Here is a 16,910-nt window from a genome sequence, read left to right as displayed (position 1 = left end):
ATAAGCCGGTTCTATACAGAGACCTTAAAATAGAACCCCGAAGGTTATCTTTCCAAGGAGACCGAATGACAAGTCGAAGGTGGGAAAAATCTCCTATTCAAAAAATGCTACCAGAATAAAAAGAAGTTTTCTATAATAGGAAAATTTAGATCTCCAGAATGATGGAAAGAAGTGAAAATAGTGTTCGATATTACAATTCATCGGAACCAATTCCCTTGTAACTCGATTTACTATTTAGAAAAATGGGAAAAAGGAACTTACCAAGGAGTGATAAATGTTGGAGAATTGGAAGTTCAAGTTAGTGGAATTCCAGGAAAAGAAGTAGATCAGCTCATTCTTGGCCTAGAGTTTCTTGAGGACCATAAATCCTGGAAACGCTTTGAAAAAGGAATAGAGTTTATGACAAAAGGAAAAACTTGGAATTCAATAAAATTCTACAAGATGGCTAATCTAGAAAATTGGGTAAGGGATAATCCCCTAACCAGATTTGAAAACTATGTTCACAAACAGAGAAAGAAAAAAATCTTGAAGTTAGTAAATCATGAACATGATTTACTAGAACTCATTGAAGAAGTATAAAGAAGTAACCATACTCTACCTTCTGAGGCCTTAGAAAAACTAAGGGTGAATAGTCTTAATCGAATTACTGAGTTACAACACAACCTGTTAAAGATGGCGGGGCCATTTAGTAATTCCTTTAAAAAATGACAAGAAGTCCTTTCTCTATATACATTCCGATAGGGATGTTCTATGAACAATATAAGGCTGAATACTTTGCAGCCTATATTGATTCAGGAGTAGGAATTTGTACAGCAAAAAGAGGAGTCTTCCCTACAGATTGTGAAGAAGAATTGCCAAAAATTGCTGGACGAGATTTCTCGAAAAGAATTCTTATTCTCTGTAGAGAAATAAAACAAGAAGAACTCCTTATGGGAGGCACAGGTTAGACTCCTTGGTACAAGGTAAAGACACCACCAATATATTTCCATGATACAGGAGCCGATATCTTGTTGGAAATATTTGTTTACAAATGTTTAAAAAGTATACACAAGATAACGAGTTAAGACGACTTATGTTTACTACCATTTGTGAACATAAGATTATCGTTCAACGACTCAAAATGGCCTTTTATCGACAAATGCCGATAATGTTCCGCAGCCAGCGTGGTGATAGAGGTCAACTTTTTCACCCAAAGATGAAAGATTCTAGGAAATTTGGAGAAACCATGTTAAAAATAACAAGAGAACAAGAACTTCAAATAGAAGATATGTATCTTCTCAAGGTAACTCTAACCCACAGGGATATAGAGTTGAAGAACAATGTATCCCTTGAAAATGTAAAAAATAGGCTCAAAGAAAGTTATGATGAGCATTCTTTGGCATGGTGAGATAGAAATCAACTCAAAGCTAGCCTTACTTTAAAGGAAGGCAAAGAATATGAGTTCGTTAGATATAAGTCTATCCCGATAAACGTAACAGATCAAAGGGATATGAGAATGCTTATGAAGGAACATTTAGACCTTGGTCTAATAAAAAAAGGAGTGTCACCATATAGCAGTTTGGGTTTTCTGGTCAGAAATCATGGTGAAATAAAAAAAGGCTTGGCAAACCCAGGTTAGTTATTAACTACCAAGGAATTAATAAAATCCTGGAGTTTGATGGGTATTTCATACCCAGTAGAGAACATCTAATTAGTTGTGTAGGAAATGCTAGAATGTTCTCAAAATTTGATTGTAAATCTGGATTTTACCAGATTCGGATGGAAGAAGGCAGTAAGAAATTCACAGTCTTCTCTACACCACAAGGACATTATATTTGGGAAGTTATGCCTATGTGATTGGCTAATGCGCCCCAAATATTTCAAAGAAAGATGGATAATCTGTTTAAAGATTATTTCAACTTCATGTTTGCTTATATTGATGACATTCTTATAGCATCAAAAAACATAGATGAACATGTTAAACATTTAGAGATTTTCTCTAAAATTTGTAAACAAGAAGGACTAGTTTTATCTGAAAAGAAAGCAGTCATAGTAACAAGGAAAATTAAATTCCTTGGCATTGAGATTGATGAATCTGGAATAATTCTACAACCCCATATTGTGGAAAAGGTACAGAATTTTCCAGATAAACTCAAAAACGTAAAACAACTCCAAAGTTTTCTTGGAGTAGTTAATTTTGCAGGAATGTTCATAAACAGCCTAGCGATGTACAGGAAGGTGTTCAGTCCTTTATTAAAAAGGATTCTAGTATATGGACCGATGAACATATTAAAGGGGTAAACCAACTAAATGAGATATGTAAGAAACTCCCGAAAATGGCTATACCCGTAGATGAAGATGATTTGGTGTTATTTACAGATGTCAGCGATGATTGGTGGGCTGCAGTCCTTACTAATCTCACTCCAGATGGGGAGGTACCATGCAGATACTGTGGCGGCCTTTTTACAGAATCTGAGGGTATCAAATGACATATCAACGAAAAGAAATTTTACGCAGTTAAAAAGGCTTTTGAGAAATGGCCTTTATTTTTACTTGCTAAAAAATTTACTTTAAAAGTTGATAATTCCCAGGTAAAAACTTTCTTAAAAAATAAAATTGAATCTAAACCAGAGAAAGCTAGATTATTAAGATTGCAAGCTTTATGTCAAAATTATATTTTTGATATTGTTATTATTAAATCTCATGAAAATATTCTTGCATATTTTTTAACAAGAGATGGAAGGTGGTGACGTGGATTTCATCATGAAAATGCAGAGGCATCTCAGGGAACACCTTGGGTTGCTTCAAACCGAGTCCAACCAGTTAGCCATTAATGCTGAAATGGCCAGCAGGTTACAACAAGCTGATCGATCAAAGTATCTAATCAAATTACAGGATGTATTCAAGCTCAAACTCAACTATGAGCTGCTATTCAAGGGCCAATTGTGAGGGCTATAGAGAAACCATTGGTTTCTCATAAACAAAAAATGCTAATACCATTGGTTTTACAAGAACAATAAATACAGCCATCGGTTGTGAAATAAGATGTTGAGGATTCCAAAACTCAAGAAACAAGTGCTAATCTATCATCAGCTTTTGATGATCTAGATAAACCAACAATTGATGAGGATAACTCATCAAGTCAACCCTCCGCCTCTGGGGTAAAAGATGAATAGATCAATCTTAGGCCCAACACAGATAAGGGCAAATCTAAGATTGATACTAACCCAGCTGTTATTTTTCCATTTCAGGTTTATCAACAAAGGTGGGAGAAATTAAGTACAAGGGGTGAAATTAACCCGAACACTTACAGGGTTGATGTTGTAGGGATATATCAAGGGTTTGGCTAAATATTAATGTCAACCCTAAGGATGTAAAGCTATAGTATGAAATTGGGGCTCTAGACTCAGTTTATACAACTTCACCAGGCTTCCAGGAGATATCACAGCTACCAAAATGGATTCAGAAAGCAGTCCAAGAAACATGGGAAAATAATGACTATTTGTCCAGAGGAGATGTGCTCGAGTTATACTTCTTTAGTGCAGCTCCAGAACCAACAGGGAAAGGATCACACGAGTCCTTTCTTTTCATCAAGATAAGGAGACCTGATATGAATAATCAAAGATTTATCAAGGATCCTATATCTGAAGAAATACCATTGGTGTCCACTTTCGGAGAGAATGAAATCTCAACCAGGTGGGCATGGGATATCTGGGTCTGTCTCACTGAGATGGACAAGGTCAAGTTTCCGTTCAAATTTTATCAAAATTCGGTGAATGGATCATTCCTGCTAAATACAATGACAGGAAAAACTATGACTTTTGCGGAAGAACTCTTCGAAAAGAAGAGAAACCTTTTGTGGAACAACAAGCTATCGGGGAGTAAAGAAACTCGCCAAAAATTTTGCAATATGGCTCATATCGGGATATGGTCAGAAAATATTTGCCCTGAATGTCCAAACCAAAAGGAGCCAGAATTTGGAAAAACCTTCAAACCCCGAACGGATCGGAGGGATTTTTCCGAGACTAGCAAAATTGGACAAGGACCACTGAAGACGCGCTTTCACAGGGGCCCACTTCAAAAGCAAAAGATGCCCCGACAAAATTAAAAAAGGCATGTGAGGATAATAAAGCCAAAAAAAAGTGGCAGACATGTGACTCCTGAACGAGTAAAAGATGTCATCAATAATGACATAAATAATTCAAGACAACTGCAATAAATAATGGCATAAATAATTCAAGACAGCTGTAAGATTCCCTGAAGTTTCTCGGTGAAACGAATGGAACTTCAGCTATACATACAGGCAGTTGAGGAAGCTGAAGACATCGATCATTTCCTTCAGTTTTCTTACAAATAAAAGAGTAGCTAAAATAGTTATCTCCTCCTCTTCAAAGGAGGTTGATTTATGTAATAATATGTTGTCTGAATAAATTTCCGAATCTCTTCCCTATCATGTTATTTTTATTTAAAAATTAAGTTTTTACTATACGCCTTAAGGTAGGAAACAAAATAAGGTTGTGCTAGCTGCTGCTGAAGGAGTCTATGTCAGGAACCATCGGTTGCGATCGCGTGGTTCGGTTGTGAGGAGCAACCTGTAAAACCCGGTGGACATAACCCGGCAACAGTGTGGTCAAAGAGGTAATTCGCTTTAATTTACTTACGGAAGCATGATGGGCTAAAGCTTATTATTAATAAATTGGTAAATAAAAAGCAGAATAGGTATTATTTAGTTTCAAGGACATGTTTGAGACACTTTTTAATTAATAAGGGATATTTTTAGGATACAAAAAACAAAAGGGATATAATTGGCTCGATAACGAAACTATAAGGATATATTTAGGAATTATCCCCGGAAAAAGCGTTGCCGTTGAGAAAAAAACGTTGTCTTTTCTAAAAAGACAACGCGGAAAAAGCGTTGTCGTTGAGCGGGTTTTTTTTTTACAACACTGGATTTAACAACGCTTTTTCAGCCACATAGACAAAGCGGAAAAAGCGTTGTCATTGACATTTTTTGTTGTAGTGTGCCGCCCCACCAGAGGCCGAGGAAGAGGAGGAGTAACCCAGGGGACTTTCGTTTTTCCTTTTTCGTATTGCATTTAGTTTCGTAGCATGTTTATGTTATCATTGTGTTGTTATTTTGTGCATTGAGGGCCATGATTTGGGTTAAGTAGGGGGGGGGGGGGTAGTCTAGCTTTTAATTCATTGCATTTTGTGTTGCTTATTCTCGTGCTTGCATTTTGTTGTTTTAGTTTTTGCATTCTGGTGTTTTAGTTTTATCTTGCATTGGTGTTGATTAGGATGATGAATGGGAGCCGATGATGATGTTGAAGTTGAAATTTGAATTTTGTGAAAATGTTGCTCTTGACTTGACATGAGAATTTGTAGGTTGACCCGTGAATATTTTTAAGCACTTATGTTAGACCAGTGAATTGTTTCTGCCTGTTTGATCATTGCAAAACAGTAGGTGTTTTGTGGATCTTAATTGTGTCCTGTGAATTATGATGATCCTCTAATATTGCATTTATGATCTTGGGCACACCAAAAGTTTTTTTTAAAAAAAATTGATACATTTTTTTTTTTGAAAAATTCAACTTCATCCGGGCTTGGAAAGGGATTGAAATCCTAATCACCAATCCATGGCTAATTTTGCGGATGATATGGGTTGATGCTCCATCCGGGCTATAGACGAGAGAATTGAAATCCTGATCCTATAAAAGTTATAGCTAAGATGCAGGTAATTATTGGGGCTAAATCAAAATCAGATGTAAAATCCGGAGGCGTGTAATTGATTATCTCAAGGGAGTTGTCTTTTGTTAGAGGTAGTTGAGAGAAATAGACACTTAAGAGTGAAACTTGCACTGATATGTCATAGGACGCTAAGCAATCTTGAAAAGTATTCTTTCTAATTAGTTGCATGTAACTGGAATGACATCGCACACACATACGTTCACGCTAAACCGAGGGTGTATTATGAAAAGTTGAGAGCATTAATGATTGTGGTTGTGCATGAACTTCTCTGAGGCTGTTACTTCCCATGAATTTTTCCTACTTTTGTTGTTCATTGTGTGTTTGTTGCATTGTCTGTCTTGCTCGAGGGCGAGAAAGACTCAAGTATGGGGGAATTGCTAACGACATTTTGTGTGCATGTTTTGGTTTTGTTTTTATATTTATTTTGCATGCATTTATATTGTTTTATAAGTTTTATTCATGATTTATTGCATGTGTGTGCATTTCACTTCTTAGTGCGCGAGCGCAAACGCGTACGGAGTTCTATTCTGGAAAGACTCTTTGTGCGGGAAGGAAACTTATTATTTGAAGATCTTGGGCATATAAATAGAAAATCTTCCATCAAATTAAGGGTTCGGAGTTCCAGAAACACAGAGAGGGTGGCTACAACACGTTTGGAGTGAAGATTCTCCCATCTTCTTCCTTTCTTTGAATTTTTATTTTTGATTCGTACTTTTTGTTGGGAATTATGTTTAGTTTTGAGTAGTCGTTTTCTTCGATCGAGGCCGCGAGATTGGGCCGAACAGATTGTTGTTGAATATTTGGATGTTGATTTGGGATTTTTCAGATTTTTATGAAGATTATTGATTGTTGGATTTATATTTTGTTCTCGTAAATAATCTGGTCAATTATTTGCTTGCATGTTAATTGATTCTAAGTTGAAAGATTAGAAATTATTTTTTATCATTCCAACAATTAACACAAAGTTAAATCGACTAGAAATAGTATTCGATTTTATTGTGTGGCTTTAGGTGAAAACTGAATTTTCACAATTCTCAATGCATTTGAATTTGATTAGAATTAATTAAAAATAATTAATCTGTCAATATTTGAATAGGTTTAACTGTTCTAGAAATAGACTGTTAAATAAATTAAGAGAATTCTCCATGATTTAAGATTAAATATGGATCATAGATTTACTACTTGTTTGCATAATGTGTTCGGTACCTGCGTGCGCCTTGATCGAATCTTTCTCTATTGAATTTATTACCTGAGTTCTTGCTACGTTCTTATTTTAATTTATTTTATTCATAATTAAATTACTAGTAAAATCTATTAAATCAACTTTTATTGCTTAGTCTAGATTAAGTTCAAATAATTATATTTTAGTAATCATAAAATTCAGTCTCTGTGGGTTCGACACTTGGACTCTCTGTCCACTTACTATTACTTGATCTAGTACGCTTGCTAGTATTATTTTTAAACCGAATTTTAAGCGGTCAGGGTCACAAATTTTCTGCAAGATTTAATATCAAAACGAAGCTTGTGACATGGAGAACAAAACCCCTCACACGATTCAGTTTTTCGGCAACGTACGGCGGCGAAGCACAACGGGTTTGCCAGGGGTTGCACTGAAACTTCGCAAAAGTGGTACTATTAGAAATATTACGTTGAGAGTTTTTCAAACGTATATTTATTTTTGAGTTTCGACGACCGGTGGAGGCTGACGAAGCCAAGAAGCGGTGGTGATGGTAAGAAGAGAAGTAGCAGGGAGAGAGAAGAAAAATCGGGAGATAGGAGGGATAAATAGTGATGAAGATGATAATTGTTTTCCAAATATAGTATGTGTTGTGCTATTGGTGTCATCTTTTACTATTTTGTGTTAAAATTCGACCCAGCTGATTTATTTTCAACAGTCGTGTGATGTTAAATTTAAATATTTATTTTAATCTCGTCATAAATCAAATATTTTCTAATACATATTTTTAAACATGCGATTAAACTATTTGACTTAATTATTTTAAATTCTTTCATTAAAATAATTATCTCTAATTAATTTCAAATAAAATATAATTAATACGGGCCTTACACTAAGACCCCACAAATAAACGAAAACCTAGACTTGTCAAACCATTGGGCTAACAATCTGCAGGGGCAAATGTTTGGTCCAATTCTCGCGGCCCAAATGGTAAAAGTAGAAGAAGGCAACCCAATGAAGAAGTAAGGTGAAGCACTTAATGGGCTAAAACGTGGGAAAAATGGAGAAGAGTGGCCACTGAAACTTGGAAAAGCGGCGAGAAACAACTGCAAAGATTATGGTAGAGAAAGGGATCATCAATCACAGACTCTCAAATTTACCGCACTTTTCTCGCAATTTCAAGTTGTTTTCATTTTCGTTTTTCAGATTACAGTACATGTCCTTAGCTTTATGTTTTTCTTTTAGTTTCTTCAAGTCTCCATTAATATATTTTCGCATTCTCATTTGTAAATTTCATTCATATTTGTTTCCTAGGTAGAAAGTTAATTTCGGTTGCTGTTATGAACGTTAAATTCCATATATTCACGCTTCTGTTGGTGTATTAATTTGTGTCCCACATAGGTTGGATAAATAACCTGGCCCTTTTTATATAGACAAGGGCAATCCTCACCTCTTGAGCTAGCTTTTGAGTTGAGTTAGGTCCAAGTCTTATTTCTAACATGGTATCAAAGCTCGGATTCCCGTTATGTGTTGGACGGCCCATAGTTGGCCTCACCCGTCCCATAGTTGGCCACCCGTTAATATCTCCACGCTCCAGTCGTTTCATTCCTGAGAGGAGAGGGGTGTGTTGGGCTTTTGAGGTGAGTTAGGTCCAAGTTTTATTTCTAACAGCTTCTGTAGTTAATTTATCATTCATCAGTGCTTAACCAGAGAGACTGAAACCGAAGATTGAACCGAGTCTCATAATTAGAACTTTGATTTATCGGTTAATTATATAATTCAGTCCTCAAACTTAAACAAAAATTAATGACCAGTCCCTGTCAGAAAAAAACTTTGTTTAAACTCCTGGGCCCACATGTTTTGTTTCGGATAAAATTCGGTACAAAACATGAAAAATATGGTACAAGTACATGATATTTGAGTATCAACTGTTTCAAATCTAGTACTAATATATGATTTTCGAATACTAAAAAATAATGATATTAATAAAACATTTATCTTATTTGGATAGAAATCGATACAAAACATTAAAAATATGGTACACATATATGATATTTGAGTACCCAATGTGTTAGATCTGGTACAAATATATGATTTTTGAGTACTCAAACATATGTTGCAAGTTTACATTAATAAAGATGTTTAGATTTTATATTCAAAATCTTATTTTTTGTACTTGATCTTGAACAATTAGTGCTCAAATATCATATAATTGTACCATATTTTTAATGTTTTGTACTCAATTTTATCCGAAAAAAATAATGTGAACCTAGGGAGTGCAAACAAATTATTTCTGACAAAGGACTGATTCTTAATTTAATTTTTGATTTAGGAACTGAATACCAATTCACCTTTGATTTATTGATTTATTTTATTGTTTTTGACACTCAATGTGCTTGGCACACCCCGCAACATACTCATTCCGTCATTTGCCATTTTTTGTGTGCAAACGACATGTAAATAGAAAATTCACTCATAAAAACCTTTTTACTAGAACATAGAAATTAGTAAATTCTTTTCCTGTCGAACGTACAATAGTAGAAGGATTACAAAACGCAACACAACAAATTTAAATCTTTTTTTTTTTTTGAAACAACCAAATTTAAATCTTGAAAACTCGCGTAAGCAAGAATATGAACCTGGGAAAAAAAAAAAGAAAAAAGAAAAAAGAAAAATCATTTTGGTGTTGTGGGGAAAAAACACCACCCAGAATACACTTTTTATACGTATGCATGTAAATAAATACATATATATAGATTGATTGACTTGAATGATGAATGGTGACATGGTATCAAGTTGGGTGTAAATGGGCTACAGAGTTTCACATTAACTGTAACAAGAGACAATCTGGGTGGTTTTTGGCGGTGCCGTAAAGTTTGGGAATGAACCATATAATACAAGACAGTGCAGGAGGATACATGTATGAAGTGGAAGGCCATGGTGAAAAATAAAGATGGCAGATCAATCAACTGTCCTCAGTTTCACCGCGAGGGGTCCCTTCGTTTCCGAAAGTTCTCTTGCTCATGTTTGATCGTTGTACTAGCCGAACCAACGCTTCAACCACTTCCGACATTGGAGGCCTGAACTCCGGTTCAGGCTGCCCACAACAGTAATTAACACATCAGAATAATTGGGAAAATACTGCAAGTGATCACGGAAATTCGAAAGGATGTATACAATAAATAAGTACCTGGACACAGAGAGCAATTGCGTCTGCAAAACGTGAGAGAGATTTGACAGGGAAAAGCCCTTTCAAAGCCGGATCAACCATCTTAGAGAGAGCATCAATATCATGGAGCAGGGGTGTTGCCCATCGAGCTAATGATTGCTCAGATCTCGGCCTCGTGCTGCATCGGAAAAAAGAGACACCAATGTATAATATATTGACATATTTTTGGAAACACTGCCTGCGTTGAGGCTCGCACTACCATTATGTTCTCATGTTACTTGAGAGTTTTGACATACCTATCAAAGGGTTTGCGTCCCGTAACAAGTTCTAACATCACGACCCCAAAACTATATACATCGCTCTTTATTGTATACTGACCAGATAAGGAAACCTCAGGGGCAAGGTAACCAGATGCCTGCAAATGCCAAGTTTCAAGATAAAAAAAATTAATATTTGCTAAAAATATGAGATACATTATAAGCTCATGATCCAGTATCTGAACTACTAAAACATAGTTCGAGTAGAGCCCTGCTAGACAGTCTTATAAGCGGCTTTATCATTGATCACAGATTACTTCGAATAGCATCATAGATGAGTGTTGTCAAAGCCTAAATCAAATATACCTGATCTGGTTCAAAAATAAAGTTTGCCGCTAATCCACAATCTGAAAGGTGAGGATTGAGCTCTGCATCAAGTAATATGTTTGACGATTTGAAATTTTTATGAACGAGCGATGGTGAACAAACTTCATGTAGGTACCTGCAGAGGACCTTCGTAAGTGACACGATAAAACACGTTGTTGACATTATAAAACTGATTATTTAACTTACTCAAGTGCTCTTGCAGTCCCTAACGAAATCTTGACACGATTGTTCCATGATAATGGCTTAACATATTCATCGGAAAGATGAAGAAATTCATGTAGAGAACCATTTCTATAAAACTCGTAAACGAGGAGGTGTTGTCCATGTTCAGAGCAATACCCCACCAATTCAGTTACATTAGGATGATGCAACCTCGAAATATCCAACACAATTTCCAGAAAATCTTTGGAATTGGGCAAAGCAGATGAATTTATTTTTTTCACAGCAACTACCTGTTTATAACCATGCGCATATTAGTTCTGTATCAACTCTATAGTACTATGTGAATATATTCAGAGTTCTCGCGAAATGAAAAATGAAAATCACATGATAGGCCTAAGTTAAAAAGATTAAAGAATGAGGTGCACCTTTTCATCATCCAATTGAGCTTGATAAACACGCCCAACAGATCCCTCGCCAATAAGATTTTCCACACTGAAACTGCCAGTAGCTATTTGCAAGTCAGCTACTGAATACAATTTAGAATTTATTGATGATGTACTGACTTTCTTCGTCGGAACAATGGGCTTTGCCGTGGCATCAGATTCATCAAATGATTTAGAACGATCAGCAGGAGGAGGTCTGAGGTTTATCACCACAGGAGTCTCAAAAATTTTCATGCTGACTGTGGATGAAGTTTGGACAGGTTTCATCTCTGCCGACTGGACGGTAGTGGTACCTTGAGCTTCCTGTGAAGCAAGGGGACTGAAAGGGCGATCAAGTTTCTCAACGTCCATGGATGACCTTCTGGACCTTCTTCTTATGATGAAGAACGCTACAATTGCTCCAACAATCAAAACCGATACAACAATTCCAGCAATGGCACCAGCACCTATACCAGATTTGCTACCAGCATCAGATGACCCACCAGTGCCTCCAGAATTGTGGTTTCTATTGGGCCTGCTGGCTGGAGGAGTACCAGGTGGAGGAGGAGGTGCAGGGCCAGAGTTCCAAGAGTTACCCTTTGAACTGTTAAATGAAGCACAAAGAGCACATATTACCGCGCTCTTCACAGGAACATGATACATATCAAAGTATATGAATTATGAGATGCTTACTGCAAGTTTATGCCTTTCAACTGCTCTGGTATCCATCCACTAAAATGATTATTTTCAACATTCCTAAGCAGATAAAAATAAATAAACTTGACATTGAATCTCTTGTTTTCATTGTTCACTAAAAGACTCCATGATTCGAGTAGAATTGTGGGTGTACAAATGGTAAACTCCAATAGAACTCACAAGTTCTCAAGTGGAAGATTTGAAAGGACGTCAATGGTTCCATTAAACTGATTGTCTTGCAAATACCTGTTTAAGTTCGTTGATGAGGATTCATATTGAAAAAGAAACAGAGAACTATATGACAATGCACATTGTACATACATATCAGTGATGCTTGTCAGTGCTTGGAAACTCTGAGGAAGATCGCCTGTAAAGGCATTAAAAGAAAGATCCCTGAAGCATAGACATTATTTATAAGATAGAATTCAGCCAACAGAAGGAAAAAACCCTCATATCCTAGTTCACAGACTGAGATGACCCATAAAATTAGATAACTTGGCAAAAATCAAAATATGCCAGCTAAAAAATTGGGAGAAAAGAAACAATTCTTGGAACGAAGTGATTGGTCTTACAATGTGGAGAGAGCAGAAAGCTTGCTGAAGTCTACACTCACTTCCTGCTGGAGTTGATTGTGACTTACATCACTGCAATTGCACAGAACCTTCATAATCAATCAGAATGCAAAAAGTTGAGACATTTCAAATTTTCTGAGGAAGAATTTTGAAATCTAGGCATGACTAACATGTATTTTAGGGAAGTCATTTGAGAGATATAATACGAAAGACGACCGTTTAGGTGGCAGCCTGCGAGGTTTCTGCATTATGAGTAACAAGATGAGATTGAAACACAACACCAAGAACGATATATTACACTGGAATGGATCATACAATTGTTCCGCATTTGGAGGAAGAAAATAAGGAAAGCTGCTTCCGAGATTATTGTTACTGACATCACTACAAAATGCCATCAGAAATTATTGTCAAGAAAGCTAAATTAATAATATAACTTAACAAACTCAAGAAAGTCTCGGCCTTACAAAATAGTAACTGATGTCAAACTTTGTAACTGGTATCCCAGTTCCCCAGATAGCCCAAGCCCTGATAACTTTCTGATGAAATACATACACCAAAAATGGGCATCAGGAAATGGCAAGTATTTTAAAGAATAATAAAAAAAATCCTTCAAAAATTAGGGGCTAATAATAAAATCACATTTCGGTGACTCTAGTTCCGGAGCATTTAACCCCATTCCAGGAATCTCCACAAGGATCTCCTCCATTCAAGCTCCATTTCGTGAGTTGCTGCGGTGAACGCAAACCACCATACATGGTATTGAGAGCAGAGACTGTGCATATACATATATAGTCAATTCATCAAATCATAACAAGTTATGCAATAGACCATGAATTACTTCTGAGATTTTTTCACATCAAGTCTAAAAATATATAATAGTTTAAAATTAACTGTTGCACAGCCAATATAGTGCAGTGTTACCATTGGCTAGTTAATGGCAATAACAGAAACAGTTATAAAATAAGTTAAATAACCACGACCTAAGGTAATCACTTTAAAACCTCAAAAAAATTATCAACTGAATTCAGCATGAGAATGAGAATGATCAAATATTAGCTTCTTCAAAATTATTATATAAATATAAATTAAGGCCACCGACAATCATTTTTTGCAGGACATCATCGTAAGCCCGTCTCTTAAGTTGTTCATATATAAATAGAGATATACATTTACCCAATAGAATCAAGTTTTGAACTACACATATTTGCATTAAAAAAATTTGGGCATGATTAATATACAACTAAATCAATGGCGAAATCTTGAACAACATGAAAAGCAAAAGAGCAACAATATTTAGCTTGTTTCATTATCAGATCAAATCAGACAAATACTTAATCATTACAAATCATTGAAAGGAGAAAAATCAAGAAACCAGTAACTATAACCTCTCAAGCATGAACAAAAGAGACATTCCAAGATATCTAGAAACCATCAACATCCTCCACACTTACACACAAATACACACGCAGAAAGTGAAAACATATGCTTTGATTCATGTATGTCGACGCAATATGCAAACCCATACACATGAAAAGCTTCAAAAAAATGTGCTGACCATCGTATGGATCTGTAGCTGCATTGGAGCAGCTCAGTCCAAAAAGTAGAATGCCAATGAACAGCGCCGCCGCCGCCATGGCCCCCTCCTCCACCTTTCTTCTTCTCATCGCTCTCTTTTCTTGATTCTTAGTTCACTCCACACCTCAAGAAAGGAAACCCAAAAGCCTGTCCGAGTTTTGGAACAAAAAGATTTCAACTTTATCAGTTCTCAAAAAAGTCACAGAGACAGACCATTCACAGCTTTATTATTATTATTATTATTATTATTATTATTAGTATTGGTATTGGTATTATTTTTTATGGTAGAGGAGGTGGAATTTATTTATGATGAAATATGGAGTATGATATATATTTTAATACTATAATATTAAGAAATTATAGCTTGTAAGAACCATCCTTTTGTGGACCCATTTTTTCTTAAAGAAAAGCTTGTAATTGTACGATCGATTACGAGAAAGAATCCAAAGTCATTGAGTTCCTCTCTCTCTCACTATTTTATATATTTGGTTTCCATCAATCAAGGTCGTAACAGTAGACTGTAGTATCCAATATTCTCTTCAGATATAGATAATTTATTTTTATAATCTCTAACTTTTTTTTTGAAAGTATATAATCTCTAACTCAAAATAACTAAAGTTAAGTAAGAATCATGGTAAAAGATCAGTCTACAACGCAAATTACTCTACTTTAATTATTTATAGAAAATGGTTGATCCCGAAGGGAATCTATTTCACATGAGTCAGATGTTTATTGGCTCATGCGAAAGTTAAATCGAGGGATGTGCACGAGCAACAGGAACCTGAAGAAGTGAGCAGCATGGTCAACCCCCAAAACATACCCCACAATATTTCAGCAGTACTTTAATTATTTATCTAATAATATATTGTTGTTTCTTTGTTCTTTCTCATAACTAAAAAGTCGGAGTTTGTAAACTAGAGTTTGACACGAATGATTTGAAAAGTTATATGTGAAATTTTATGGATTGTGTTTAGATTTAATGTGGGACTTTATGTCCGAATTTGGGTGCAGATGTTCCAGAACCTGTTGCAAAGAAAAGCTCGAAAGAATCCCTTGATAGAGGTGTGTACATGATTTGATTTATTGAAGGAACAATTGAATTTGTGTTGATGAAAATGGGAATGACTCGTGTCTGAAATATTTTGCAGATATTGCTCTTGCGAAACTCGAAGGTGACAAGAAGTTGGCGTACATCAAGGCTTGGGAGGAAAATGAAAAAGGCAAAGTGGAGAACAATTAAGGCTTTGATTTTTGCGCATATCACTTCTGAATTTCTTGTGAACAATTGTAAGAACTCGTGTTTCAGCTATGAAATGTGGAGGAGAATGGATTTCGATGGGACGAATTCTTGAATTTGAGAGATTTATGTAATTTTTTTTTTTTTGTATGAACTTGGAATTGTTTGAGATTGTGATCACAATTTAGTGTGATGGAACATGGCTCAAAAGAAGGTAGCAAATATAGCTTCATGGGAGAACACCAAGAAGGCATCTTTTGACGCCCAACTAAGAAAACTTTAGGTAAAAACACTCAACTTCTATTTGCCTGTTTGCATCTTCAAATTCTCGTGTGTTCTAAGGTAAATATTTTGGCTATAAAGATATTCATGATCATCACTTTTGGTTTACATGAAATCCAGAACAAAGTTTGAAAGTTATAAATATCAAATGTTGAGCCAGGCTTGTAATCTACAAGAAAAACTGGAGAAGAAGTCATATTATGCAGAAAGTGTGAAAAAAAAGGTGGCACTAATACACAAACAGGCAGAAGAGAAGAGAGCAACGGTTGAAGCTACACGTAAAGATGAGATATTCAAGGAAACGGATGTGGCTAATATGATGGGCATGTTTGTGTTGCATATTTTAATATCATTGTGTTGTTATTTTGCATGCATTTATGTGTTTTAATTAAGAATTGTGTTCATATTTCATACATCGTGTCTACATTACATTCTCCCATGTTTATTGTATAGGACGTAGCGTTTTGTCGAGGAAAATATGGAAAAGCTATTGCGCGAAAATGAATTACGGAGCAGCAATGATCAGAAAATTATATTTAATTTTTTAGAAGTCCAAATCCGATCTTCACCGTCCAGAATAAAGTTCAAGATGTTTTAAAGCAGTTGTCTAAATTTCATCTCAATCCGACGGCTAGATCTCCGGATATGAATTTTACAAAATCGCTGCTCGCTGGGAGAAAAGTTGCTCGCTCGATCCGCAACATCTTGCGGATCGAGCGGCCAAAAAAATTTGAAAACAGTAGGTTCGGAAAAGTTGCTCGCTCGATCCGCAACATCTTGCCGATCGAGCGAGACATGCTGTTCGGGAAAAAATCTGTAATTTAGGAATTTTTATTATTAAGGACTCTAGCCTTAATTAAAAGATATATCTCGAATTTTAGAGAGATATTGAGGGGGAAGAGAGGGGAGATGGCTGAAGAACACAGAGAAAACATCTGGCGGCTAGGTTTTATCTTTCTTGTTCTTAGATTTTAATTCTTCTTGTTTTTATTCTTGGTTGAGGAAGACGAACCCTTGAATTTATTTATCTTGTGAGATTCAGATTTTTATTGTTTGATTTTTATCAAGTATCAAGAATTATTCTGAATTGATTGATATGCTTGTGTATGAGATTTTTAGATTGGCCATTTTAGGATTTCATTATACAGTCAAATGCTAAATTAGAATTCAAATCCGTAATTGTTTGAATCCTCTGATTTGCGAAGTAACTATGATTAATATTTTCTGCTGTTGAATTTGTTAAATCG

General features: G+C 35.6%; 1 protein-coding gene across 1 annotated transcript; it reads right to left on the bottom strand.

Moving 5' to 3' along the window:
• Positions 1–9,633: 9,633 nt before the first annotated feature.
• On the bottom strand, positions 9,634–14,361 carry LOC140880416 (protein STRUBBELIG-RECEPTOR FAMILY 6-like). The gene is made up of 15 exons (XM_073284837.1): positions 14,125–14,361; positions 13,209–13,341; positions 13,034–13,105; positions 12,885–12,950; positions 12,740–12,811; positions 12,570–12,641; positions 12,319–12,390; positions 12,178–12,243; positions 11,995–12,057; positions 11,305–11,905; positions 10,904–11,169; positions 10,697–10,832; positions 10,370–10,488; positions 10,095–10,251; positions 9,634–10,001 (listed from the first exon to the last, which is right to left on the bottom strand). Exons 1-15 carry the CDS (start codon positions 14,231–14,233, stop codon positions 9,870–9,872), a joined length of 2,136 nt encoding a protein of 711 aa, XP_073140938.1. The 5' UTR covers positions 14,234–14,361; the 3' UTR covers positions 9,634–9,869.
• Positions 14,362–16,910: the final 2,549 nt, after the last annotated feature.

The sequence above is a fragment of the Henckelia pumila genome, chromosome 2 (genome assembly GCF_033568475.1).
Source record: "Henckelia pumila isolate YLH828 chromosome 2, ASM3356847v2, whole genome shotgun sequence".
Taxonomy (NCBI): domain Eukaryota; kingdom Viridiplantae; phylum Streptophyta; class Magnoliopsida; order Lamiales; family Gesneriaceae; genus Henckelia; species Henckelia pumila.
The sequence above is the reverse complement of the archived record's forward strand: the minus strand, read 5'-3'. Positions and strand labels throughout refer to the sequence as shown.

Coding starts and splice junctions, on each gene's coding strand:
- LOC140880416 (XM_073284837.1), bottom strand. CDS start 14,233: ATGAGAAGAAGAAAGGTGGAGGAGGGGGCCATGGCGGCGGCGGCGCTG. Junction 12,391..12,569: donor CTTTCTGCTCTCTCCACATT/GTAAGACCAATC, acceptor TCTATGCTTCAG/GGATCTTTCTTTTAATGCCT. Junction 12,244..12,318: donor CTGACAAGCATCACTGATAT/GTATGTACAATG, acceptor GAACTTAAACAG/GTATTTGCAAGACAATCAGT.